This window comes from Platalea leucorodia (genome assembly GCF_965183815.1).
Source record: "Platalea leucorodia genome assembly, chromosome: 18".
Taxonomy (NCBI): Eukaryota; Metazoa; Chordata; class Aves; order Pelecaniformes; family Threskiornithidae; genus Platalea; species Platalea leucorodia.
In genome coordinates this window covers 6,635,280-6,662,880 of record NC_138840.1, presented here as the reverse complement: position 1 = coordinate 6,662,880, position 27,601 = coordinate 6,635,280, and the positions used below count along the sequence as shown (strand labels likewise).

The window sequence follows — 27,601 nt, the reverse complement described above, 5'->3', positions numbered from 1 at the left end:
GCTCTTTGGGGAAGCCTAAAAACGTGGTGAAAACGGGGCGTTTCTGCCCGGTTTCGCTGGGTTCAGGGGCAGCGGGGCCGTGGGGGGGTCCTGGCCGCCGAGGCCCACAGCACCTCAGGAACAACACAAACGCTGCCCCTGCGCGAGCGCCTTCCGCCTCCGCCTGGCAGCACAAAATGAGTCAAAAAACCGAAAATAACCGGGAAAAAAGGTCTCTGGCGGTGGAGCGGGGCGCAGGCCCGAGCGCTGGATGCTGCGCTGCTCCCGGGCGGCGGCGAGGCACCGGCTCGGGCTCCCCCGCGGGGCCGCCCCCCGGTGTCCCCGTCCCCGGAGCCCCCCTCCCCGGAGCCCCCCTCCCCGGTGCCCCCCGGTGCCCCCCGCCCGCCGGGAGCCGCCCCGGGGCCTCCCCGCCGCCTCACTCGGGCCCAAGATGGCGGCGGGGCCGTCGGGCGCCGCCTTTGTTGGTGGCGGGGGCCGGGCGGCGGCGGCGGCGCCTGCGCGCTGGGGCGCGGCGAGAGGCGGCTGCGGCGGGCGGCGGTGCAGCACCGGCCCCGGCCCTGCCCGGCCCTGCCCGGCCCCGGCCCCTGCCCGCGGCCCCCGGCTCGGAGCGGCGCCCGCGTGGATGGGATGGAAGCGGGACCCTCGGGAGCAGGTAGCGGCGGCGGCGGGGGGGCCGGGGCGCGGCGCGCCGGGGGGCGAGGAGCGTGCAAGGGGGGAGGTGGCAGCGGGGGGTGAGTGTGCAACGGGGGGGGGGGGCTGCACAATGGGGGCCGGGCGATGGAGGGGCGGGCGGGCGGCGGGGGCTGCGGTCGGGGGGTGCAAGGGGGGAGCCCCCCGCGGGGGTGAGAGGGGCGGGGGGGGGGTGTGCTGTGCCGTGGAATGCGGGGGTCCCCGCGGGGGGGGGCTGTGCGGTGGCGGTGCGGAGGGGGGGGCTGTGCGATGGGGCGGTGCGGGGAGCGCTCCCGGCTGGGCCCGCCGCCCGCCCGGAGGGTCTGGGGGCGGCGGGGGGGGCTGCAGGGCCGCCCCGCTTCGGGGGGGGGGGGGGGGCGGCGGGCCCCTGCCCCCGCGGCGGCCTGGGGAGGGGGCGACGGAGGGGCCCCGCGGGGTTGGGGTGCGGGGCCGGGGGGACGCGCCCGGCAGCGGGGCGGGAGCGTGGGGTCCCCCCAAAGCGCGGTGCGAGCCCTGCGCGAAGGGCCTCTTCTGCACAGAGGAGCAGCAGCAGCAGCAGCATCGCCCCGTCCCCTCCGTCCCCCCCCGGCTCCCCGTCCCCTCCGTCCCCCCCGGCGCGGTGTTTCGGGGAGCGGGGCGCAGGCCGGGAGCTGGCGTGGAGGCGGCGATGCTGCGCGCCGTGACAGCACGAAGCGGTTCCTCTCCCCGCGCCGGGGCATGCGCGGAGCCGGGGCTGAGCGCGGCCGGCCGCCGGCGAGGGGTCGCGGGGGGCTGAGCTCCAGAGTCACCCCCGTGTCCCCCCGCCCTGGCCTCGGGAGCAGCCGAGGGTGCTTTTGGTCCCGGCTCTTTCGTGCCCGGCTGCTCCGTGGGGGTTTGGAGAGCCGTTCCCCAAAACTCACCTGCCGAGCCGTCGCATCGGCAGACGCTCGCTCCCGGGCCCGGCGTGAGCATCGTCAGCTTGTGCTGCTCTAATGGGCACAATTTTGGTGCCAAAAACAAGGCAGGAGGAGGGGAGGGAGCGATGGGGACCGCTGGCCTTTAACGGGTCTCGTGTTGGCAACTTTGCTGCCCGCCGTAACGCGGTGGCGTGGTGAGATTTTGGCATAGAACTGCTGCCCGTTTGCAGTCAAACTTTGGTCCTTCCTTACGGTGTTTGATTTTAAGCGTGGCACGGAGATCTCTTCATGTCTGCGTTACCTTCTGGCTGCCGGCGCTTTGTGTTTGGGGCTGATTTATTGGCCTTTGGAAGCCGTGATTTGGCGGCTGCGCGAGGGCGTCGCGGGCTTTGCCGCCGGCACCTCGGGACAGCACAGATAACGCTGCCTGCACCCTCCTACCGCCGCCCTAACTAATTCTGTTAAGGTGCTTTAAAAGAACCTCTGGGATGGGCTGGGGCCACGCTTGGCGGGGATGGGTTTGGGTTTCGGTCCCGCTGACGGCGCGGGGGTCCCCAGGGCGGTGGGGGCTGCGCTGGGAACGGGGCTCTGGTGCTGCGCTCTTGGGAGTTTCCCCTTTCCTCCCCAAATCTGCTTGGGGGACGTCTGCTCCCGCCTGGGTCACCTCGCCTGCAGGGGAGACGTTTACCCCGTGTGGCAGGAGCTGCCGCGGATCCCGCCCTGCCTTAGCATCCCTTTCCCTGCCGACAGACCCCGGGTACAGGGCCGAGCCTCGTGTACGAGCTCTGATGGTGCCGGGCTGCGACCTGTCAGGGTAATAAAGCAGAAACCCAGCGCGTGCCTGGATGTGCCCAAAGTGAAGATGCCTGGAAAGGCGGCGGCAGAACCTGGGACATCTTCTGACTCGCAGGCACTGCTCGGGGAGGCACAAGTGCACTAGTTTTAAAAAATGAAGTTGTTTTCCCCTCAACTTTTAGTTTTCTTTGTCCCTCACAAACTTCCTAAACGCTGTTAATCTTAACCGTTGTCTTCCTGTGCTAAACCCTGCAAAACCCCCAAAGCCGTTCCGTCTGTTGGATCTCTTTATCTTCAGGAAACATGAAATCGCACGTGCCTGTTTCTGGGACAGGATTACATCAAGAAACAAAGCCGGGAGAAGCACCTTGCCTGGAGACACGGCACGTATGATTTATCTCTAAACACTTTCTGCAGCCTCTCTCTAAACCCAGGGAAGAACAAAACGGAGACAAGTTATTAAGATGGCAGACGTTAAAAGGAAGCCAAATCAGGCAGAAAAGCGCTGCTCTTTGGCGGGGTGATCAGCGGCGGAGCTGCCTGCGGGTTTGAAGCTCCTCACCGGGAGCCCCTGGCCGGTGGCTCTGCGGGGCTGCCCGTGGCACGGCGCACCCGGCACAGGGCCACGGTGGGACGCAGAGAGGAGCCGGCGTCGCCTTTGTCCTGTCCCCTCCGGCGCCGGGGGCTGCCTTTGTCTGCTGCTTCCAGCTCTGCGCGTCCCTGGCCGCTGCCTGGGAAGTCTGCGGGAGCGGCGTGAGACCCTGCGGGGCGGGCGGGAGCGATGTCAGCCTTTGCCCGGTCCAGGTGCCGTTAGCAGGGACCCCAGGCTTGTGGTGCGGGGTCGCACAGTCCGGACGAGCCGCCGGTGCGTTCGGCAGAGGTGGTGGCACTCATGGTGCTGCGTGCTTCTCACACCCCATCAGAGGGACCAAAAAAGGGGACACAGAGCCGCTGGGCAGCCAGGCCTGGCTCAGCAAGACCCTTGTGGGTCGGCTCGTGCCACCACAGGTCGAGCCGCGTCTGTGCTGCTGGCATCACCGCACCGTGCCGCTCTCCTTGGAGCCAAAGCAGCTGGTTCGCAGTCCCTGTGAAGGGTTCGATGGAGGTGGCGATGCTCTTGCTGCTGTTTGTTACGCTCCGTCGTAGCATCCGCAGGTTCGCGCTCTGGCCCAGCCCGGGCTGCGGGACTGTGCACGCCGGGGTGCGGGGGCACCGGCCGTGGCTGCGGCGGCATCAGGGCAGATTTTTAACTCGACACTTTCGAGTTCGTCGCTCGTGATTTCCAAGCAGAAAGCTGAGGTTTGACACGGCACAACGATGCCCTTTGCAGCGCTTGGCATCGAGGATACAAAGAACTAAACTGCTTTCGGAAGTAAATACTGTAGTAAAACAGATTAGAGCCCGTTTTGGTGCATTTCTTGGATGCAGCCACCACAATACGGGGCAGGAGCGGTGCTTGGGCAGCTCCGACTTTCCCTCGGAAGATGGGCTCTGGTGCATGGGATGGGTTTAATGCTGTGTGTCGACGGCTGCAGCTGGAGCTCTCTGCCCCGCGTGGGCATGGTCTACTTAAACTCAGTTTAGTGTCGAACCAAAAAGCGCGTGCAGCTGCATGAACCTGGTTGTGCTCACGGCAACTCGGGAAGGAGCAGGCAGCGGGTGCGACGTCTGGGTTGGCAGAGATGAGATGGTGCTTTTTGAAGTCCGGGCTTTGTGGGACGACGTCGGTCACTGCTTAGAGTTGGTGGTTTTGAAGATGTTGAGCTCGGAGACTGGGAAAGCCAGTTGCTTGCCCCGCCAGCAGTTGCCTTTCCTGCTGGCGCTGCCGCTTGCTTTGCCTCCTGACGGGGGGTTTTCACTTCCCTGGGGGGTTTCTGTGGCTGCTTTAGGGTGGGAGATGGCTCAGGGTGAGGATGGACCACACCGCATGTCCGGTGACGTTTGGCGTGACGTTTGGCATGCCGCGGCCCTGCTTGCTCCTCTCCGGTTCCCAGGTGTATTTTGGCGGGGCTGGGTGTGTGGGGAGGGGGCCATCGCGGACCTGCCGCCACTGTGAAAAAACTCCCTTTTGTCTCGGCCCCGTTCCAGTGGCCCCTTGGCTGAATGCGGCGCTGGAGAGGATTTAAATGACATGGTAATTTCATGCCGTCCCACCGGCGGCTTTGCCCGGGTGCAGGCAGCTGTTGGGCAGCGGGTCGTGTTCCCCAGCTGTTACAATAAATAATAGCAACAAAGCGTATTCCGGTGCTAATTACCCCAAACAGACTTTCACCTTGGCGGTGCTGCCCTCGCCATCGTCTCTGCCCGCCGGTGCTTCGCGCGCACCCGGCAAAGGGGCGGCAGTGGCGGCTTGCCGGCAGTGGCGGCGATGCTCCCGCCGCCGGCGCGTCCCCAGGGCACGGCTTTTGTGTGCGAAAGTCTGTGATTCCTCCTGGGCGCTGAATTTATAATGGCAGGCGGATTTCATCCCGCTCACTGGCTGCATTGTGCTGCAGGAACAACACTCGCCCTCCAGCCCCCGGCCCCCGGGCGCCCGCATTTACATGACAAAGTGGGAGCCTGTGCAGCTTCACCATGGAGAGTCGAGGTATGCAGAAGCCCCCCTGTTTTCGGGCAGTTTGGGGCGCTTTTTAACGAGGCTCCTTCTGCCGAAGGGGAGCCGGCACGTTTCGCCGCTGGCCCCTTTTCTGCTGCTCCGAGCTGCAGCCGGGGGCTGCGGGTACGAGCTGCCCGGGGATGCCACGTCGCGCTGCCCGGGGTTCCCTGGCACAGCGTCCTCCGAGCCAGGCGGAGGGCGGCTTTCGGGAGGATTTGCACCGAGGCAAATCGTGGGGGGACCCTGAGCGCCCCGGGGCAGGGATGTGGCGTGGGAAGGGGTGAGCCCAGCCTGCATGTTCACCAAAGGGCTTTGGGGTCTCTCCCACCTGGGCTGAAGCAGCCGAGGCCAGGTGAGAGCCCATCTCGCACGCCAGAGGTGCCAGATCTCACCGCTCTTATAAACAGCCATGTCCCGGGTTGGCACCACTGCGCCAGGCCGTGTGCAGGCACTAGGACGTCATGGCTTTTTAAAAATCTTTGGATCTCAAAGTAATTTAGAAAGGAAGAGTCATTATTGCTCCCTGCTTTGCTGGGCGAGCTCCAGGCGGGCGGCGTGACCCCTGCGTTGAGCCTGGGGCTGGGCTGCCGGGGTGGCTGCTCCGGCTCGTCACGTTCAAGGACTGGGTGTGTGTCTGTGGCCACCAAAATAAAACCCTCTGAGTCGGCTCAGGGGTGAATTTTCCCATCCTCAGCGCTGGTCTCATGTCCTGCCCTGGTCTTTGCAGAGCATCTCCTGGCCGTCACGGTGCTGCTCCCTCCAGCCAGGCTGCCCAGTTACGTTATCTTGCGTTTGCAATGTCCTGTGGCTTGCATCAAACTCCTGAGCTGACTTTTGCGTTGCTGGAGGCTGAATCCTTCATCTGTGATTCATAATCTTAATTGCGAGGGTTCACGTTCATAAAGCATCCGGTGAGAGGGTTTGTATGGCAAAGCGTTATTTTTGGGCTGGCCGGTGCAGCGCCGGGGTTGCGGGACGGGTTTGGGACCGTTCGGTCGCCCCTGTGCAGCACGGCTGCTGCCCTGCGTCCCCTGCATCCGCAGGGATGCCGTGGGCACGTGGAGATGCTGTCCTGCTCACACACAGCTGCTGGGATCGTCTCAGGGGTGAGAAGGTCCAGAAGAGGAGAAACTGCGGGTGCCGGCCTTGATGTGGTTGCAGGGAAGGGAGCGGAGAGCTGCTGTCCTCCGGCAGGTCTTGCAAGCGGGCTGCACGGTTGGTTTCTTGCTCGAAAGGCAGAGCAGGGACCGGAGGCTCCAGCAGCACTGGCAAACACCTCTTTGATTGCGAACCATGATTTAAAAATGCATCAGCTTGCAGCCAGGGAGCTGGCGATTGCCAAGAAATGTTTGTCATGTGGAGACATGAATTACACCGCGAGTAGCTCATCTGAAAATCAGTTTCTCAAAACGAGCTGCCCCTGGAGCGCGGCGCAGCCGTTTGTCTCGGGGGTGCTGGCGGCCGCCCTGCCCCAGCGCAGCTGCGAGTGCCTGTGGGGGTCTGAGCCCCGCGTCGGCCTCGGAGGTCCCCATCTTGCTCGTTGGACTGCTCCGAGTCGCATGCTGCAGTGTCCGAGGAGGCGCTGGGGCTGGGTTAGCCCCAGGCTTGGGGCTCCCAGCAGATTTTGGAGCTCCTGGGCTCCTGCTGTCGGGCAGAAGCAAGAGCAGAGGCTGGCTTTGCAGAAGTTAATGCCGCAGTTTGGTCCTTGGATGCTCTCAAGGGTCGTCCTGTCCCCTTGGTGTCCTGTGGCATGGTGGCCTTCCATCGGCAGGAAAAGCCTTGCAGAGATCAGGTGCAAAACTGAAGTTTGCTGCTCTTCTATTTTTCTGCTTCTGATATTTTTAGCCTGGAATTGAAATTTGGATTTAAAAAGGAAGTGGATGGGAGCAAAGGGTGCTAAGAGCACCATGTGTTCAGGAGCCAAAATTGGAGCCGGGACGCTGTTTGGGGGCCGACTTGGACAGTTGGCCACCCAGATGGAGCGCTCCGAATATCCACACGCTGCGCTCCCCGCACCCGGCCCAGCTGGCCGGGACCTCGCGGGGTTCGAGAAACAGATAGAAGATGCAAACTGGGATAGGTGGAGATGGGCAAAGTGGGAAAGGGGCAGGAAGGGCAGATCTCGACTCGGAGAGCAGCGGTGTTGAATGCTTCTTTGGCAATATTTTAAGATGCCTTTGAGTCCAAGGGTGCCATCAGTTTAAAAACGCAGTTCAGTCCTGTGGCCGTGCTCTGGTACCCACCCCTCCATCTCCAGAACTTCATTTCTAAGTCTATAATGGGCTTTGTGGAAAAACTGGTACTGCCCTCTTTATGGGTTTGGGGCCCACGCTGCTTGAAGTGGGGATTTGGGATTGATTTTTTTTTTTGCTACCTCCCATAATTCATAGGAGTTTTTCATCAAACTGGTTTTAATTTTCTCTGTTTTTTTACCAACAACTTCCCTGGAGTTAGCCTTCCTCGTCGATGTGTCTTTTTTTTCTTTGCTGAACAGCAGCTGAGGATTACATTGAGGAGGGGTTAAGGATAAAAGGAAAGTTCAGGTGCTGGGACTTGGGTTATCCTGCGACCTGGACTTCGAAACGTGATCGTTAATAACCGGTATAAAACCAAAGCAAGCTGTTATCCTGCAAAATCTAGCAGTTAAATAATCGCGTAGTGCAGATGCAATAACGTGTTTCCTGTTTCTTGTGGCATCCTCCCTCCGGCAGCGAGTCGGAATTTGCTGGAGGATGGAGGGGAAAACGTGCGTCTCTGCAGGTCCCCACTGGCGGAGTTTTGGGGGGGTTGCATCCCCTTGGAGAGGGGCAGACCTGCAGCTCCGTGCCGGTGGAGCCGGTGCTGCTCTCCCGTCGGAGGCGGCAGATGCCATTGCCTGCGCGAGCAGCCCCGGCTGCGCCACGCGAGGCGGCGGGGAGGGAGGCGGTGGGGCTGCTGCCGGCTCCTCGGCCCCTCGCCTCGCCTCCAGCAGAAGGCCTGGGCGTCTCAGTGGGGCCATATTTCTCTCCCCGGAGCAGACGCGGTCCCTCGCCTCCTTCCGCCGGGCAGAGCCTCCCCATTGTGCCGGCGCTGGCTTGTAAATCAGCAGGGCAGGGGCTGGCCTGGCTGCGGGACAAAGGCTGCCTGTGCTGCCAGGGCATCCCGCCTGCGCTCCCCACGGCAGGACCACCCCAGCCCTGGCGCGGGGGCAGAGGGTGCCTGCAAACCCCTTCCCTGCCAAAACCAACCCCGGGCGTTCGACGAGCTGAAGAGCGATGTATTTGTAAGCAAAATCGCGGAGGAGGGGGTAGAGTGTATCCACCAGCCACAGCTGGCAGATGGAGCTGGCGAGACCGCTCTGTTCGTGGCAAAGCCCCTTGGCAGCGTTAGATGGGTGCTTTCTTCTTTGGGGCTCCCATTTCTCCTCACCCCGCAACCCAGCAAGTCTGGTGCCGCCTCCTGCTCGGCGCTGGGGAGCTGTCAGACCTGGGCTATTTTTGGAGCTGCCCTTACAACAAAGCGCTCTGCGTGCCGGAGCCCAGCGTGGGTCGGCTTTGATGTCGCTGTCGCTGCCGTGCAGCGGGGCAGGCGATGCTTGGCCTTCTCTGCGCTTGTTGGTTGGCAAACACCCTCCTGCGGGGCGGGATGCTGGGGATGCATGGAGAGGTGCCGTGGAGAGGGATTCCTCCCGCGGGAGCCGGGGAAGGGATGGGCAATAAAGACACACCGCAGCCCTGGGAGGGCTGGCCTTGGTCTAAGTATATCTTCACTAATTCAGCGTGCCAGTGTCTCAGACGATGGTATCAGACGATGCCAGACCCTTCAGGCGAAGGTTACTGGTGCTGCTGCAGACCCGTGGCAAGCTCTCGGCGCAGATACGAGGCTCTACTTTCTTTTTAAAGCCAGGGCTGGAGCGTTTCTCACCGCTGTTCTGGTTGTTTGCATATTGTGACGTTTCTTGTGCGAAACCGAAGTTGAAGTGCAGCTTGGAGGCGGCATACCGGGCGCTTTCAAAGCTCTTCTAATGTCGACATTAGGTACAACCTGTCCTTCAGTGTCAGGAAAAGCAAGCATGGCCTTCTGTTCCCACATCTGGTCAGGGACTTGAGTTATGGGTATCGTGGTGTACGCCAGGACGTGGGTGCGCCCGTGGTCGGGACGGGCGGTGGGAATCCCTTGTCCTCCCAAGGTCTGTACTGCTGCCACGCGTGGCCCCGGATGCGTTCCTTTCCCTAAGGCAAAGCAGAGATCATTTATCTGCCGGTGGATGGTTTGACATCGGCACAGCGGAGCGGAGGGTTTGGCACTGCCCTTTGACAGCTTGGCTGGCCCCGGCACTTGCCGGACGGTGCCCAGGGAAGCTCCTTCCACCTCCCGCTGTGCTGGTCCGAATTCCGCCACCGCCGCCAGGAGCGTGCATGGGAGACCTCCCGGTTCGGGATGCGGTGATGGGGAGTGCTGTGACTCTGCATTGTCTGTCTGTCTGGGCCCAGGGTTTCTCCCAGCCCCCTGACCCGTTTTCTCTCCCCACAGCTGCAGGCGCATACCTGCCACCATTGCAGCAGGTATTTCAAGCGCCGCGTCGGCCCGGGATAGGAACCGTTGGGAAGCCCATCAAGCTCTTAGCCAACTACTTTGAAGTGGACATTCCCAAGATTGATGTGTATCATTATGAAGTGGATATCAAACCTGACAAATGTCCACGCAGAGTCAACAGGTAAGGCAAGTATTAGAGGTTTTGGCACTCGTTCCCCGCTTCCAGTTTCCTCATGGAGGCTGCATAAGTGCCTGTCTCCATCTTCACCGGTGGAAGCCATCAGGGTGACTTTGTGGCAGGGCTCACGGTGCTGCCTGGCGCCCATGGGTGGCCGGACCCCGCCAGCCGTGTTTGTGCAGCAGTGCTGGTTCCTGCCCCTGACAGCCTCGGAGGTCCTGAACCTCAGCACGGTCCCCTGCTTCTTCAAAGCAGCTGTGCTATTTTGGCAACAATCCTGTATTTAAAAATAGCAAGGCCCAGACCTCGGGCCATGGCGTACTTTTCTGTGTTTTTCTTTTTGGCATCCTACTCGCTGCCCGTCCCCTCCTGCCCCGGCAGCCTGGGTAGCTCTGTGCCCCAAAGGCCGGTGAGCAGATGCTGCAGATGCTCCCGGCGGCCGTGGGCAGCGAGTTGCTCCCTCTCGCCCTCCCGGCGCACACGGTGGGTTTACAGCCAGCTCCGGCGGGTACATGTTCCTGCATACCGTATAAACTCATTCTGCCGAAGCTGATGTGCCGAGCTGCAGGACAAGGCGCGTGGCTGATGTCCCGGGGCCCTCCTGCCCGGGGGAGACTCGGCTCTGCTCTCTGGTGCCCTGCAGCTCAGAAGTGCCCGGGGCAGGGAGGCTGGGGACCAGGCAGGTCACAGAAGGTGTCGGGCTGTAAAGAAACCGGCAAAACAAACCTCGCCCTTCTCTCCCCCTGCCCCTCTTTTTTGCCCCGCTCGCCTGTGTAGGGAAGTCGTGGAGTACATGGTACAGCACTTCAAACCGCAGATCTTCGGTGACCGAAAGCCAGTCTACGATGGGAAGAAGAACATCTACACTGTCACGGCTTTGCCTATTGGAAACGAGCGGGTAAGAGGGGGCGGCGAGCCCCGTGCAGGCAGCGCGCCCTGCCTCCTGCCTGGGAAGGGCCAGCTAAAAGCGACCTCCTCCCCTTGTGCCTGCGGGGATGCCATGACGGCTTCCCTCTCTTCTGCACCCAGGTTGACTTTGAGGTGACGATCCCGGGGGAAGGCAAGGACAGGATATTTAAGGTCTCCATCAAATGGATGGCCATCGTGAGCTGGCGCATGCTGCACGAGGCCCTGGTCAGCGGGCAGATCCCCGTCCCCCTGGAGTCCGTCCAGGCGCTGGATGTTGCCATGAGGCACCTGGCTTCCATGAGGTACCTGTGCCAAGGGGCGGGTGGGCGGCAGGGGCCGTGCTGCAAGCACCGAGCGTGCCGGGGAGGGCACCAGCTGCCCTTGGCAGGCTGCTGTGGCTGGGACTGGCCTTGACGGTTTTTGGGAGGAGGCGGCCCTGCCTGCCGCGCTGCTTGGTGCTATTGCTGTGGATGCTCCCGCCGTAGAAATAAACGGGGCGATGCAGCCAGCGGGGCGAGCGACGGCTTGGAGGGGCTGGGGGTGCTTCGCGGTCGCTGCGAGTGGGGCTGGCGTGTGCTGTTTGACGCGGTTTGCCCTGGTTCGTAGGTACACTCCTGTCGGCCGCTCCTTCTTCTCCCCCCCCGAAGGCTACTACCACCCCCTGGGAGGCGGCAGGGAGGTCTGGTTCGGTTTCCACCAGTCGGTCAGGCCCGCCATGTGGAAGATGATGCTCAACATTGATGGTGACGTATTTTTTAATGCTGACAAAGGCACTTTGCTCTACAGCAAGCCCAGCGCAGCACGGTCCCGCTCGCTCGTGGTGAGGTCCCAGCACCGCTTCGGGCAGGGGGCTTTGTGCACGGGGCCTGGCCACCCAGCGCTGGTTGCAGTGGGGTGGGGAACTGCAGCAGTGGGGCTGGGTGGGTTGGGGGAGGCTGGATCCAGCCAGCTCTCGGGCCAGAGAGCAGAGACACATCGTGGTATCTGTCCCGCAGTGTCGGCCACCGCCTTCTACAAAGCCCAGCCCGTAATCGAGTTCATGTGCGAGGTGCTGGACATCCGGAACATCGACGAGCAGCCGAAGCCCCTGACGGACTCACAGAGAGTGCGTTTCACCAAGGAGATAAAAGGTAGAGCCCCCGGGGAGCGCTGGGGACCCGTCCCCAGCTGGGTGCTGCCCCAGACATCGGCCATGGCTTGTCTGCTGCCCAGCCCCTGCAGCGAGGTGGGGGTACGGGGGGGTGCGCATTTAAAATGTCTCCTGGGGCACCGTTGCCTCCCTCGTGCACTTCGCAGGGCACCTGCAAGAATACCTGCTTTGCAAATGGTTAATTGTTTAAAGCAGGTGTTGGCGGTGTCCTGGGGAAGTTGGGTGAAGGAGAATCGCTCCCGCCTTTACCAAGTGACTCTGCGGTGTCTCCCTGTCTTGCACCAGGTCTGAAAGTCGAGGTTACCCACTGCGGGCAGATGAAGAGGAAATACCGCGTGTGTAACGTTACCAGGCGGCCGGCCAGCCACCAGACGTAAGGCGGGTGGAAAGATGCCCTTGGAAAAATCTGAGCTGTTCTGCTTTTTAGCAGCTGCTGGTGTCGTTAGGGAGAGCTGGAGGGGAAACTCCAGCCTGCAATGGCGAAAGGAGATGCGTTCGGTGCTCTGCAGCGGTTTTGGGCACAGCAGCTCGCGCAGCTCCGCGTCACGCGGGATGCAGGGGAGGGTGGGAGTGCAGAGGATGCTTTGTCTGGCAGGCGGCGCGCTGCAGTGGGCGGGAGCTAACACGCCAGGAATTGTCCTAGTTTTTACCTCTGAGTTTGGTTTTCTTCTTTCTTAAAATAGACACTGCCAAAGCAGGAGTTTTGTCAGGGGATAAAGCAATTCCCTGCCTTGAAATTATTTGCCTGTGCCTGGGAGCAGGCTGGGCCTGGGCACCCCTCCGTGTCGGGGGGGCTGCCCTGCTCCCCGCAGCCCCCCATGGATGGGGATGGCAGCACCGTGGAAGTGGTGCCCTCAGCACCAAGCTGTTGGGTGCCACAGCCCACGGGTGTTTCCAGGGCTCGTCACTGGGGTTTGCCCGGGGAATTGCCCCTGGGCAGGCTTGGAAGCAAAACGGGGTTCGTGGCAGAGGCTGGGGGGAAGCGCAGGCGGACCCCCCAGACCTCCCCGTGCAGGCAGTGGTGGGACAGTGCTGGGGCAGGAGGGGCTCTGCTTGTGCTCTCTGCTGGGCGCTCGCTGAGTGGAGCTGGAGGGGAGGGGGGGATGTTTTTCAGGCTGTCTGCCCCCCAAGTTTCTGCAATGTTGCTGGAAATTTGGCCAACATTTAAAAAAAAAAAAAAAAAAAAAAGGGAAATTTTGTCTCGTGCTGTACAAACCCAAGTGCTGGCAGAAAATCTCTCCTCCCAGTTCTTGCCCGGTACCAAACCAGCAGTGCCTGCTCAGGCTGGCACTGTCAGGCTGCGGGGACACCTCCCTTAGCACAGCCACGCTTCCTCGTCGCACAACCCCATCTCCGGGTGTATCTCGTCGGGGCTCATGCGCCTGTCACCGTGTACACCCCGCTTCCCCGGCACTCCAGCATCCTTGGGTCCCAGCCCTCGGGCTTGGCGAGCGCAGGAGGAATGCGACGCCTCGCCAGGGCGTTCGGGCTGGCTCGCCCGTCTAGTTTTGGCTCCATAAAGAATATCGGGTCAATTCTTCATTTTCGCTGAGCTCTTTATGGAGCTGGGAACAGCTGGTGCTGGGTGAGGCTGGGTATCGCGCTCCGGCTATGGGTGGCACGGCACCCCTCAGCTCTGAGATTGATTATTTTTTTTCCCTGTGGTTTTGAAGGGAGATGCACCCCTCCTGCCCCCCGTGCTCTGCCCGCCGTACCAGGAGAGGCCGGTTAACCTTTGCCTGGAGCTCAGCTCGGCTCCCAGGGAGGGCACCAAGCACAGAAGTCCTCCTGAGCAGCAGTGTGCTGTATTTATGTACCTGACAGTGGCATGCGTGGCATGTCCTGCAATAAACATTTGCCCTGATTAGCTGGATTAGTGAGGGAGAGCTTTATTTAGGGACCTCAGTCCCACACTGGAATCAGAGTATTCCTGACTCGATTTCTGAAAATACCACTGTTGTGCTTTTTATTTTCTTTTATGGTGGCTCGGAGTGGGAGCCTGCCAGTTCCCTCTCTTCCCAGCCAGAGTAAGTAGTGCTTGAGGTCTGGAAGTGTCTGTTTTGAGTAGGTGCATCCTTCGTGTCCTGCCTCTGCCAGGTTTCCCCTGCAGCTGGAGAGCGGTCAGACAGTGGAGTGCACAGTGGCTCAGTACTTTAAGCAGAAATACAACCTGCAGCTGAAATACCCCCACCTACCCTGTCTCCAGGTTGGCCAGGAGCAGAAGCACACGTACCTGCCCTTGGAGGTGAGTGCCGGCTCTGCAGCATTGGGCGTCCTGGCTTTTGGGCACCGTGCAAAGCAAAGTGGCCTTTGCTGGCAGATGCATGACAATATTCTGCAGCTAATGTGTCATGGGCACTAGTTGCCTCAATGTTGACCTGGCAAGAGCTGCTTCTAGTGAGGGAGGAGACCATGCTGTAAAAATGCCATTTTCCTGCAGCTGCAGGCTCGGCACCTCTGGTTTGGGGCTGGCTGCAGTGCCATACCCGCAGGGCAGCTCAGCCATGGTCCCCCGTGTGTCGCCTGTCCCTAACGCGTGGCTGCTGTCTCTCCTCTGCCGTGCAGGTGTGCAACATCGTGGCAGGCCAGCGGTGCATCAAGAAGCTCACAGACAATCAAACGTCAACCATGATAAAAGCAACAGCCAGGTCTGCCCCAGACAGGCAGGAGGAAATTAGTCGCCTGGTACGTGGCACGAGTCCCTGGGAGGGACGGTGTCGGGGCTGGGGCTCTGACGACAGGCTGCGGTGTCGGGGCTGTGATGAACCTTGTTGTGGTCCTGCTCCTCAGCTGCTCTGCACTGAAGAGCTGCGACCTGTTCAGAAGATGCTGGTGGGGTTCATGGCTTGGTTTTATCCCCCTCTTCTCACTGAATCCCCGGTCAGGGGTGCCTGCATGTGGGTAATGGGCGCTTGCATAGAGCAGCCCAGCTCAAAGTGACCGTGGAAGCTCGTGTGCAGCAAATCCAGGTCCTCGTGCTGATGGAACCTGACCCAAAGGGAGCTGGAACTAAAAATAGGAAAACAAATTAGAGAAATGACCCCAGCTCTGGGTGTACGTGGGGACTGTGTGTTGCGGGGCTGCGGTACGGGAGCTCTGTCTGCAGGTCAGCCTGGGGCGAGCCAGGGGAACGGCAAAGCCGGCTCCACCAGCATCCAGGCAAGTGCTGTTGCTACCCAAATAGATATCTCTGGGCTTTCAAAGCTGGGGACATTTGATATTCCTTCTGGGACTCTTGATAACAGTCTCTTGCCAGTCTCAACCTTCCCACTGAAGCTTTAAATCTCAGGAGCAGGTTCTGCTCTTGGTTGCGTTGGTCAGTGCATTCAAAAATCAGGTCTCCTGTGGGTCAGTTTGGAGGACAGGGTTTGGCCCTTTGTGTTAAACCGCTTGCCCTCCCCTTACGGAGAGGACTTCAGCTCTGTCGAGAACGTGACTTTCGGTGCCCGTGTTTCCTGGCCAGCTGAAGCTGTGTGGGATGCAGCAGTTGGTCTTGCTCCCTCTCATGACCCTTCCTTCCCTCTGCAGATGAAGAACGCCAGCTACAACCTGGATCCGTACATTCAGGAGTTTGGGATCAAGGTGAAAGATGACATGACGGAGGTGACGGGGAGGGTCCTGCCGGCGCCCATCCTGCAGTACGGAGGCAGGGTAAGCAGGGCTGCGCCGCCCGGGTCTTGGGCTGCGTGGTGCAGAGAGATGCTTTCACACCAGAGAATGCTGTTGCTGAACAAAACTTGTGCTACATTGAGGTTTGTAGGTTAGAGCTGGAATTTTTTATCAGAACGCCTTGGGTTTGTGTTTTTTGGGTTTTTTTGCAATATAACTGTTCTGAAAGCATAGCCAAGAGTCATTCAGTGACAAAAAAGTGAGCTGAAGGGGAGAGGGATGCTCAGGGTAAGGCAGCTCAGGTGAATTTTCCATCACCTTCGGAGGAGCTGAGATTCTGAATTGCCCATCGCCACGTGCCGCGGCAGACCCTGGGAGCTGGCTCCGTCGAGGGTGTACGGCTTTGTGATGGGGAGCACAACCACGGCACGTGCGGGTGCTCCCCAGGGGCTGCCGGCGTGGGGCCGGGCAGGACGCGGCAGCGCTCTGACCGTCTGTTTGCCTTGCAGAACCGGGCCATTGCAACTCCCAACCAAGGCGTGTGGGACATGCGAGGGAAGCAGTTCTACAACGGCATTGAGATCAAAGTCTGGGCGATTGCTTGCTTTGCCCCGCAGAAGCAGTGTCGAGAGGAGGTGCTGAAGTAAGGAAAGGGGCAGCCCGCGTGGGTGGGATGCCATGGGGAAGCTGTGGCTCGTGGCGCGGCCACCCTGCTGCTCCCAGCCTGGGTCTGCGCATCCTTCATCGTTAACACTGGATCTGAATTGCTCGTGGTACAAATTTCATCCGGGTTCAGACTGGATGTTCAGTCTTGTTTCTGTTAGTTTATCCAGAGTGCCTGGCTGTTTATCCTGGCTGCAAACAGTCCCTGAGCCATCACAAAGCCTGCCAGGTCGGAGTGAGCACATCGGCACTCCAGCACATGTGAGCTGACAGTCAGGCTCTTCTCGATCTGCTCTTTGCACCAGGTAGCTGCAGTATCGTGATCTGATACTGCCAGCCCTAAAGCTGTATTGAACTCTTCTCAGCTGAATCTCCTCAGAGAGGTGGGGTTGAGAGGGATATTTAATTAAAAGTTTCCCCAATTCCCCTTCTGAAATAATCTAATTCATGTAGGAAGCATCCTAACTCACCGTGGGTTTTTATTACAGAGAAGTCTTAGGCTTTCTGAAAAGCTTTGGTAGCTTAGAAATTCTCTGCTTCGGTAGCAAAGTGACACAGAGCGGGGACAGTTTATTTGATTTAGGGAAACGGTCACCTTGGGTTTGGATTTTGCTGGGGACTTAGCTTTCTCCTGACCAAGGGTGGATGCATTGAGGCGAGCATTTTGTGTGCCTCTTCTGGGTGTTTGGCATGGTTAACGTTTGGGATGGTTTGGAGCAGCTCAAAGTCTCTACGTCTGCAGTAACTGGGTGGAGGTGGGAGCGACACCGCACTCCTCTTGTGACCCCTTTGGGGCAGAGCCGGGAGCCCCATGCTCCCTCTGGCTCTCCCTGCATTAAGTTTATCCTTGGCAATCCAAAAATCCAGAGTGTGGCTGAGCACTTTGTCCGGTTTGGTAAGTGAAGGCTTGCATCAGCTTTGCAAATCATCTGGAAATCAAGCAGGTCTGCTCCCCCCTTCTCCAGCTTTCTAACGGAGAATGGCTCGCAGCTCCATCGCTCTTCGGGAAGAGTCAGTACCTGGGCAAGAGGGTACTGAGAGGGGATGGTTCAGCTCTAATAGGTGTTGGTCTTGCGTTTCCCGTGCCGTGCGCTTGCTGGATGCTGTAAAACCGTGGTGATGCGATGTCCCCGTCTCTGTCCTGTGCCGCAGCACTCGAGCCGTGGGTCCCTTCTCGCTCGGTGGCGGGGGTGCACGGCGGAGCTGCCGTGCGGAAGGGCTCAGGGCTGAATCCTTCTCCTCCTGGGCACAGGAACTTTACGGACCAACTGCGCAAGATCTCCAAGGACGCAGGGATGCCGATCCAAGGCCAGCCCTGTTTCTGTAAATACGCCCAGGGTGCAGACAGTGTGGAGCCCATGTTTCGACACCTCAAGAACACCTATTCGGGGCTTCAGCTCATCATTGTCATCCTGCCAGGGAAAACGCCGGTGTATGGTGCGTCTGGGGCAGGGGCGAGCGGGGAAAGGAGAGGGGCTTTGCTCTCGCCCAGCAGGGCTGGCTCTGCTCCTCCCGCAGTGATTTCTCTCCCCATTTCCGAGGATGCTGCTGGAGGCGGTGCGTTGCTGATTGCTGTCTGTTCACCTGCTTCCTCTGCCCGCAGCCGAGGTGAAGCGCGTTGGGGACACCCTCCTGGGAATGGCCACGCAGTGCGTCCAGGTCAAGAACGTGGTGAAAACCTCCCCGCAGACCCTTTCCAACCTCTGCCTCAAGATCAACGTCAAGCTTGGAGGGATCAACAACATCCTTGTGCCTCACCAGCGGTTCGTACAGCTGCTCCTTCTTGCATTTTTGGGCCTTGTTTCCCAAGTCCCTCGTGGTGCTGCCTGCCTGGCTTTACCTGGGGAAAGGGGGGGGCCTGTGGGCAGCTGCGTAAAGTAACTTTGAAACGGGGGTTTGTGGCCTGTCTCGCCTTGTAATGAGCTGTTGATGTGCCCGGGCCAGAGCCCGGAGTTCGGGAGATGTCCTGTGTGTGATCTGCTCGCCTCCATTGGGCTGTGCATCAGCCTGAGATGGCCCCGAAAGGCTGACTGCTGCTTTCTCTTCTCTCCCGCCAGCTCTGCCGTCTTTCAGCAGCCGGTGATCTTCCTCGGGGCCGATGTCACTCACCCACCGGCAGGAGATGGGAAGAAACCCTCCATAACGGCTGTAAGTTCCCTGTCCAGGGCCAGGCTTGGTGCCCGAGAGCCCCGCGGGGACGAAGGAACTGGAACGGGACTCGCGTGTCCATAAAGGGGCTGTGTCACTACTGTCCCCCTAGTGACACTTCTCAGGGTGGCCCCATGCCCTGTCGGGTGTTTCAGTGCTGCTCCCGGGGTGATGGGTCCCCAATCCCCTCCTGCTTCTTTGCAGAGGAGCTGTGGTTTTGGGGAGCTGCTGGGCGAGCTGGCAGCTGCCAGCAGATGGGGCTCGTGTTGTGCTGGACCCCGTGAGCGCTGTCAGGGTGCGCGGGGAGCTCGGTGCACCCTGCTCTCCGGAGTCATCCCCGGCCATCCCGCTCCCGCAGTGCAGCCCTAGGAGGGACCTTCCCCAGGTGGGAGAGCTGGGGAGAACTGGGGTGACGGGGCTGCTTCAGAGCCTTTTGGGGACGAGGATTTCCCGTCACCCCATGTGAATAATGAGCATCCATCGAGTGAAGTGCCACTCGCATGCCGGTGAGGCCGGGTGGCAGCTTGCGCCCTTCATGGGGCTCTAAGACGTTGCCTTGTGCTCGTTGCGGCGAAGGAGAGTGTCAGGTTCTTGTAGCGTCTGTTCTAATTAAGCACGTCAGCATTTTCCTATGAAGTTCTTAACTTTCCAGGACTCATAGCTCAGGTTTTCCTTGGCATGCAAGTGCATCTTTGGAGGAGTGTTTTTTTCTTAATTAGAAGGGGTTGGGAAATGCTTTTGGCTGTTTGCTGTAGGTGTGGGTGGGACAGAACAGTCTGTTTCCTGGCAGCGGCGCTTCCACTCTGAAAACATTTTTTGTGTTTTTTTTGTACAGGACCACTGTGGGTTTTTTTTTCTTAATTTCTATAAAAGCTTTTTTGAAGCTGCAGGGGAGGAGAAGGGTCGAGCCTTCAGATAGCCTTGATCTTGTCCTTGGTCCGTTGTTAATTAGACAATAGAAGGGGTCCATGGCTGAGGCTAAAAGAAACATTTCTGTTGAGCACATCGGCTCCGCTGGTGCAGCCCAGACCCTAGAGCTCAATTTGCAAAGCAAAAGCGAAACTGGCGCTGAGGGCAGGGGCAGCAGGCTCGATGCTGCTGAGGATGTGGGCTCTGCAGTGCTTTCCCTCCGCTCGGGGGGACGTGGACCACGCGGTGCAGCAAAGCAGCCGGGCATTTGTCTCCCAGCATGGGCCAGCACCTGCTTTGACACCCGTGACTCACGCTGTGCCCCCAGCCCTGCGTCACGGCAGAGCCCGGCTCTTCGCAGCCTCTTTGCACTGACGTCTTTGAGGTCTCCCCTCCAGAGCGCCCAGCTGCGATGGGAACTCCGTGCTCGATGGCTGCTGCGCGGTGACTCAACCCCGCCGCGTCCTCGGGAGGCGGCAGTGCCGACGGGGCAGACCACGGCCGTCTGGGGCAGCTCCGCTGCCTGCGGCCGAGCGAGGGTGGGCGCGGGGACGCGATGCCGGCAGATGCTGTGTGCAAATGTTGACCTGGTTTCAGTCGGCTTTTGGGCAGAGGGTCTCTGGGCAGCCTGGGGCGGGCAGGGCAGGTCTGCCGCAGTCGGAGGGGTGAGGAGCAGCCGACAGCAGAGCTCCCTGGTGTTGCTGTGATATAGACCCCAGCAGCCGCTGTTAAAGCAGTGGCATTGCAACTGCAGGTGGGGTTTTGTACCCTGGGGGTGTCAGTGCCCTGGTGAAACAGCAGAGCAGAGTTTGGGGTTACGCAGTCCTTCATGGAAGCCAAAAACCTCTGAAGTGAGGGATGGAGAAGGGCTTAGGCAGGCGGAAAGGGCAGCCCTGCTCCCCCCTCGCCCCTCTGCTTTTGGGCAGGAGGGGTGAAGCTGGGGCAGAGCAGCAACAGCCCCCACAGCCACGTCACGCAGTGGCACCAGCCAAGTTGTCTCACTGGAAATTCCCATAAACACCACAAAGGGCACGGCAGAGTGAAACTGGGACATGGCCACGACCAGGGATGTCCTTTCTGGGCGCTAGTTGCCTGCACAGCATTTGCTGTCCCATCTTCTGAGCTCGGGTGCTCTGCCCACTGCCAGCTGTGGGTGTCGGAAGCAGGCGGAGGCTGGGAATGTCCCATGTCCCCTCCGTCCTTCTCGTTGTAACGCGTGGGCCTGGCCTGTCTCTGTTGCTGCAGGTTGTGGGCAGCATGGACGCCCACCCCAGCCGGTACTGCGCCACGGTGCGCGTGCAGCGTCCTCGCCAGGAAATCATCGAGGACTTGTCCTACATGGTGAGGGAGCTTCTCATCCAGTTCTACAAATCCACCCGCTTCAAACCCACCAGGATCATCTTCTACCGCGACGGCGTTCCCGAGGGGCAGCTCCCGCAGGTGAGGACCCCTCGGATCCCCGTCAGCCAGCGGGGCTGCACCAGCTCCCGTGGGGTTCCGTAAGGGTGCACAGGGACGGCTGGATGCTGGCGTGTCCCCTCACTCTGCGTGCTCTTGTCTCTCCAGATCCTTCACTATGAGCTCCTAGCGATCCGAGACGCCTGCATCAAACTGGAAAAGGATTACCAGCCTGGCATCACCTACATCGTTGTCCAGAAAAGGCATCACACCCGTCTCTTCTGTGCAGACAAGAACGAGAGGGTGAGCGCCGCGGGGTGCCAGGGCCGGAGGCGGCTGATTCATCTCTGGCCTTTAGGAAGAGCCAGCCCTGACTTTGCTGAGGGGAAAGCTCACCGCTGGCAGGCAGAGAGCTCTTTCTTGAACGAAACGTGCTGCTCGGTTGACTCCCGCATCCATGCAGATTAGGCTGCTTCTAGAAACCCAGACAGCTGTTTGCTGTTATTATGAGTTACTGGGTGCTGATGATCCTGGTGACTCTCTTGAAATAGCCTCTGTCAGCTTGAAAACATCTGTTGTTTTGGTGATAGCTGTAGCCGCTGACGTGACAGAATGAATAACCCCTTGCTTGCTCACAGCTTGTTCATGTGTGTTGTGCAGTAACATTGATTGCTGTAGCTTTTCCTAGAGTTGATCTAAATTCAGTGGTTAGATCTAGTCTAACCAGACTCTGGCTCTATCTGAGCATGAAGATTTAATCTTGGGAACTAAGGACAGTTTTTGATCAGGGTGCAAAAGCCCAGGTATCTTATGGCAGACTCTAGCTTACACTCTCCACAGAGATCCCTGGAGTTTTGCTCACTTAATCCTCATTTCTGCAGTAGGATGGGCCAGTGCCCAGCCCTCCCCCTGCCTGCTTTCCTTCTGATGCCGTTTGCTCTATCTCCATGTCATGCCTGGTGTTGATGCTAGCAGAAAATGCCAGCAAGCCTGTTCGGGCAGGGAGCAGAGCAGGATAAGCTGCTCCTGACCCCCCTTAATGGGCATTTGGGGAGCAGATCCGCACGGTGCTCTCAGACTAGGATGCTGAGATGGGGACCCTGCGCCATGGCCCTGGTGTGTTACAGACGGTGCTCTGGGCAGCTGGAAATAACCAAACTCTGCAGTGCTTGGGTCTCTCTTTCTGTTCCCTGTAGATTGGGAAGAGCGGGAACATCCCAGCAGGAACAACCGTGGATACAAATATCACCCACCCCTTTGAGTTCGACTTCTACCTGTGCAGTCATGCAGGCATTCAGGTACCGCGCTGCGGAGCTGGCTGCTGTGATGCTGCTGGTTTTCTTCGGCTGTTGTTGCAGATTGCGCTCTCGTGCATCCGACCCGGCCCTGTCGTAGCCTCCCTCTGGCACCGGGGACGTGGGCGGTTCGGTCCAAGCTGCCGTTGCGGCGGTTTGGCGAGCAGGTGCTGGGACGGCACTGCTGCTGCATTATGTGGCACGTACTTGATTTCTCTCCTGGAGCCAAGGATCTCTCTTATGAGATTTTCCTCCTTCAGAGTGGCCAATTCAGCAGCTTGTCAGCTGGCGTCTGAGCGTGCCGGGCTCGCTGGGGCGCCTGGTCGTCAGCAGGGACCTGTTGTCTGGCTGTGGGCGGGAGAGCTGGGGCCAGCCGTCTCTGGAGCAGACGGCTTGATTTGCAGCTGCCTTTCTTCAGGCAGCCAAGATTAGTCAGAAACCGTACTGAAAAATTTGCGCTCATTTAATCCACAGCTGCTTCCGCAAGGGAGGTTTTTTGGCTTCCTCTCCGCCTGCAAGGACAGCGGGGAGCTGGCCTGGTTCGGTGGGGAGCTGGTGCGATACGTGATGCAGTGGGCTGTGCGGCGTCGGGAGCTGGGGGCGGCAGCGCAGAAGCACCGGCAGTGCCTGGGCACGGGGCAGCTGCGTTAATGGTTTGCACCTCGGTGCTAAGAGCTTTCCTGTCTTGCGGTGCCTGTGCACGTGTGGGGTTCTCAAATTAGGGAAGCATGGGCGTTTCTCCTACCCCGGCTGTCTGCCGGGTTGTTTTATCAGGGAGGGGGTGATGAGGATGCAAGGCAGCTGCCTGTAGCTGCCTGCGTGCGGGTGCAGGCAGCACCTCTCACACTGCTCCCTCTCCTGCCCAGGGTACGAGCCGGCCATCCCATTACTATGTACTCTGGGATGACAACCGGTTCACCGCGGATGAGCTGCAGATCCTCACGTACCAGCTGTGCCATACCTACGTGCGCTGCACCCGCTCAGTCTCCATCCCGGCCCCGGCGTACTATGCCCGACTGGTGGCGTTCCGAGCGCGGTACCATCTCGTGGACAAGGAGCACGACAGGTGAGGGGGCTCTGCCCGTGGGCGCGGGAGGGCAGACCCCAGGGATGGGCAGGGGACGCGAGCGCCCTGCCTCGGTGTTCGAAAGTGCCTCTGCCAGAGCAGCGCTGCAGCAGACCCTTTTGGGGGGGGGAGACCGGCACGTAGCTGCATGCTCTTAGGTGCCAGCCTAGGAGGAACAGGGGGAAAAGGAGGGGTAAATCCCATCCTGAGCTCATCCCGGGTCTGGAGGAGCATCCCTGGAGTGTTTGAGCGTTGCCAGCCACCTCGAGGTGCCGGAACGTCTGCGGTGCCAGGCACGGTCACCGGCACGCGCGGCATCTGTACGCTGCGGTGAGATGCCTTCCTGTGCTGCCGGCGCTCGTGGACCCTGATCTCCGAGGGGTTTCTCAGTGTTCCTGCAGGGGGGAATATGAAATAATTATGCAGTGATTTCCTTGATTTTCAGTGGCGAGGGCAGCCATATATCTGGACAGAGCAACGGCAGAGACCCCCAGGCCTTGGCGAAGGCTGTGCAGGTTCATCAGGACACTTTACGTACCATGTACTTTGCTTGAAAGCCTAACTTTTGTTACCTCACTCAAGAAAGCTTTCAGATTTGTAGGAGCCATACAAAAAAGGAAGCATTGGGACACCTTGGTTTTTTTCCAATGAGAAATCACTGCAGGGCAGGCAGCGTCGATTCGAGGCAGGAGACCAGCACCACGGGACAGAAAGATCCAACACCTTTGTAGGATTGGAAGAGACCGATGATTATTTTTTTAATTTTTCTGGCTTTGCAAAATTTTGACCTGACCAAACACATGAAGGCATTCAAGGAAGGGATAAAACTCCCAGGAGGCGGAAGCAGGTTTTCATTTTTAAGATGCAATACTATAGACTCCTGACTGTGAAATGGCGGATTTGGTCCTCCGTTGCCCACCAGGCGCTGGTAGGTATTTTTTGTGGGGGTTGGGGGGAGGGGATTTTTAGAGCCTTAAAACAGAAGACTAGATTTATAAAACTAATATTTTAGAATATGAGATGCTTTAATGGGTTAAGGGGAAAAACAACTAGTTTATAGGAGAATTCTAACACTAACAGTTCCCCACCCCCGAATAATTCCCCCCATATAATGTAAGGCACCCTAGCACTTAGCTCAGAACTGAAAACTGTCTTCCTTGTGTTAAAAGCTAGTTAGCTGCTGCCATTTGAAGCAACAGTCACAGACTTTTCCATGGGTGAGTGCCTTACTATGATGCTGCAAAATTTCAATGTTTTTAATCTTGTAAGGAAAATAGTAATCTTGTCTTGATGGTGGTCCATATTTCCATCGGAAGGAGTTAATTTCTATGGTCCTAAGTTGCAGTTTGTGTTAGATCACGACCTCATGGTGGTTAAACTCCATTGAAAGATGTGCACTTTCATATAGGACACGTTTAATGGCTGCTGACCCATTTTTGTTTCCAATGTACTACTTGTTATTTAAAACTGTTTCTGACAAATGGGGGCATCTTCATCCCATGAGGACAGAAATCGCTATCGATTTTTTCTTTTTTTTTTTTTTTTTTCCTGAATTTTTATGATGGACACCGGGATTTTTTTACTAAACATTATTTTTATATGATACCGAGTCTGTTGCCAAAATACACAAGTCATTAACATTCTCAGAGTTTACATCACCGCACTTCCTGAGGCTGTGCGCTCACGCCAGAGTTTTCTAACGTTTCCTGTCCGATGAGTGTTACCGACCGCAGTCCGTGCAGCGCCGGGTACTCCTCAGCGCCCGTCTCCCGTGTGCGTTCGGCACATCTCTGCCCGGGTCGGCTGCTTTCTGAAGTACCGCGTACCCCAACTCCAGCACCTCCAAACTGTCACCCTCTCTGCTGCTAGGTTTTGCTGCTCTTTGTGTCATGGTATCGCTGATCTCATGCACAGGGTTTTTTATTCTGGAAGCACACCAGATTTGTTCCTTAGTCAGAATGATGAAATCCTTGTTATTGTCATAGGGGAAACTCCTACTGATTTGTTTGTAACAGGAAAAAAGCCTTTTTCCCAACAGTAAGATAGTGACTGCTTTTCAGACTCATTTTGCTGCACAGAATGACCGTTATGCACAGCAGGGCAGTAGTAGCAACTCATTACCAATATCATGTGGGCAGATGATCTGTTTTTTGTTTTTGTTTTTTTATATGAAAGTGTGCACAGCGCTTCCTTCGAGAGAAAAAATGACACGCACACTCCTACCGAGCTCTTAAAGGGAAGAGCTGTTGTCATTTTACTGCCAAACGTGAACGCATTTCCAAGGCAGATCCACCACAAGCACTGCCCCGTGTCAGTACGCGTGGATAGAAGCACACCTTTTTGTTTTGTACTTTCTGACGTTTAAACTTGCCTTGCCTTCATGAAAACCACATTGGTCATGTTGGCCCATTGATCTGTCCTAACACCGGGAATTCACTCTTACCCATTTTCTTTTTGGGCAACGTGTTTGTGAAAAATGAAGACATCAATATGCTATGCAAACTAAGTGCTGAGCCCACTGATGTCACGTTTTGTGAAGATCCTTCATTTAGCACAGTCCTGTTTTTCCTCAAGACTACAGTATTTGGTTCGTGTTCTCCTTTGCACCTTGTGTCAACCTCCACTGCTGTGTATCTGCAAGGTGACGGGGAGGAGACCAGGAACTATTCATGGTCAGTAGGGTAGCGAACTCTTAGGAAGGCTTTTAGAGAGTAGGGAATGCATCAACACTAAGCGTCAACATGAGAAGCCTACATTCCTATACACAAGTGCCTGCATAGTGACACAAATTCAGCACCTCTCCATCTCATCCTCCGAACTCTGGCTTGTGTTCATTGAAAGCGAAGTGATCTCGGAGGGGCTGTACCCGCTCACCTTGTGGTAGAAAGCCCCTCCTTAAGAATAAAACCGGGGTTAAGGTCAAGGTTCTCTCTGCAAATCAGTTTGTTCACCAGCATTACAACGGAAAGCACCTGGCTGCTGTTCTGCAGCGAGGGGCAAAGGTATTTTGGTTTCTAGTTTTTATTTTAGTGTTTTAGTTGGGTCTAGAATTCTGAAATGTCTTTTAGTAGCTGTGGCATAGCACGTGCCATTTTTAACCATTTGAAAAGAGATAGTGTGGGCATTTACAGAAACAGCTTGTTGCTCTGTAACAATTTTTTTTAACCTTGAGACTTGAAATGTAAAATGGACCTTTAAGATTTGCACTCATTTGTAAGGTGGCTGTTCATAGAAAACTATGAATGAAGACTTGCTGATGTAGCACCTACTTTTAACAGCAATTTTACCTACACAAAAGCTTCACAGCTTCTGAAACTCTCAGCTGTCGATTGCAGATCGTGTTCTGCCCTTATTTCACCCTCTGCGTTGGGTTTTCATGGTTTTGAATAAATAAAAAAGCCAAACTCAGTAGCTGCTGTGCCCTTTAAACCCTATTTCCATTTTGAAGATATTTAGAAGGGGTTTGAGTTACCCGCATGTTTTGTATAATGGACTATGCACTGTACCTTCTACGCAGCTCCAGCATTCAGCATTTCTACCCTTTTCTTGTCCGAGATGCAAACGAATAACTGCATGTTGAGGTGCTGTGCATTTTGCTACCCATAGCGGATAGGTGTTAACCCAGATACATATCGGGATTCGTAGTTAGCCACAAACCCCACACGGACATCCCGAATGGCTCCCGAGTCTCTGCCTTCTCCATCCGCACGTGTTCCTTCTGCAACTGGAACCATCGCCAGGTGCACGCAGTTTTGTGGGAAGAGGAGTAACTTTCATTTACCTGTCGGTTGTTGAATGCTGTTTGTTTCTCTTATCTCCTGTCTGAACGTAACGGGGGCGAGGGGGCAGAGCAGCCCTCTCCCCAGAGCTTCCAGGGGCGGTCGGGGTGTTCTGGTATTCGCAAGCGTACGACCTGATGTCTTAGTGTCAAAAAGCCCAAGCATTCAACGTTGCCTCGCGGAAGGTTTTCTTCTTGGAAAATTAGCGGGAAATAAAAGAATGTGATTCTTTCAGGAAGGGAAGCCAGACAGCAGGACAGCAATAAACAAGTGAAATTCATATCTTGCCTGAGTGATTTGCACTTCAATAGTTGTGAAAGAAAATTTACGGGACTCCAGTGCTTTTGTGTTCCATTTCTAGCCCCTTTCGTACCTCCTTTATATGAGCAAGTGTTGAACTGTACATAGGGTGTTTACAAGACACTCTGTTTGGGTTGTTATTTTTCTTGTGTTTTGGTTTTGGTTTTTTTATTTTTTTTTTTGCTTTAGCTTGAACTCTGTATGGTCCGTTTGTTAAATAGACGTGAACAGTTGATGTACAGTACTTACTAAACAAGCAGCAGCACAAAACTTATTTTATTAAGAAAATATGGCTTATATTTTAAAGGTTGAATATCAATTTTTTTTTTTGTATGCGTGGAATTAAGACTGGTAAAGAGTAACAAAATCCTTGGATTAGGCCAAAAGAAAATACTGTAAGATCATAACCACCTCTTTATTAAAGAAAACGGTATGATTAAAGAGCTCCAGAACGTTGTATTTATATTTGATTTGATTTGATTTGATTGCCTTTGTGGATTTTTTTTTTTTTTTTTTTTTTTTTTGCCTCGGTCCTGATTTTTGCTTGCAACTTTGACTTTGCAGTCCCAAGTGTCTGTTACCCTGTAACTGTTGGCAGAAGACCTAAATAAAAGCAATGTGAATACGTTGGGGTGACACTCCTGAGTCAGATTGCGCGGGGAAGGTGCATGCGCAGTCCTGGCCGTTCGCTCGAGAAGGGCTTGGGGACAACCAGGGAAATGCTGA

General features: G+C 57.3%; 1 protein-coding gene across 2 annotated transcripts; it reads left to right on the top strand.

The window, feature by feature from the left end:
* Positions 1–575: 575 nt before the first annotated feature.
* LOC309598780 (protein argonaute-1) lies at positions 576–27,601 on the top strand. 2 transcript variants are annotated; one of them, XM_082329694.1, is made up of 19 exons: positions 576–652; positions 9,469–9,652; positions 10,427–10,547; positions 10,679–10,860; positions 11,165–11,301; positions 11,554–11,688; positions 11,994–12,081; positions 13,806–13,953; positions 14,274–14,393; positions 15,237–15,359; positions 15,827–15,960; positions 17,233–17,417; positions 17,584–17,743; positions 18,038–18,128; positions 20,283–20,477; positions 20,604–20,738; positions 21,632–21,733; positions 22,597–22,796; positions 23,242–27,601. In XM_082329694.1, the coding sequence occupies exons 1-19, from the start codon at positions 628–630 to the stop codon at positions 23,348–23,350; spliced, it is 2,574 nt and encodes an 857-aa protein (XP_082185820.1). In that variant the 5' UTR covers positions 576–627; the 3' UTR covers positions 23,351–27,601. The 2 variants fall into 2 exon arrangements, with proteins under 2 accessions (XP_082185820.1, XP_082185819.1); XM_082329693.1 differs by lacking the exons at positions 576–652; positions 9,469–9,652; positions 10,427–10,547; positions 11,165–11,301 and having other exon boundaries at positions 10,831–10,860.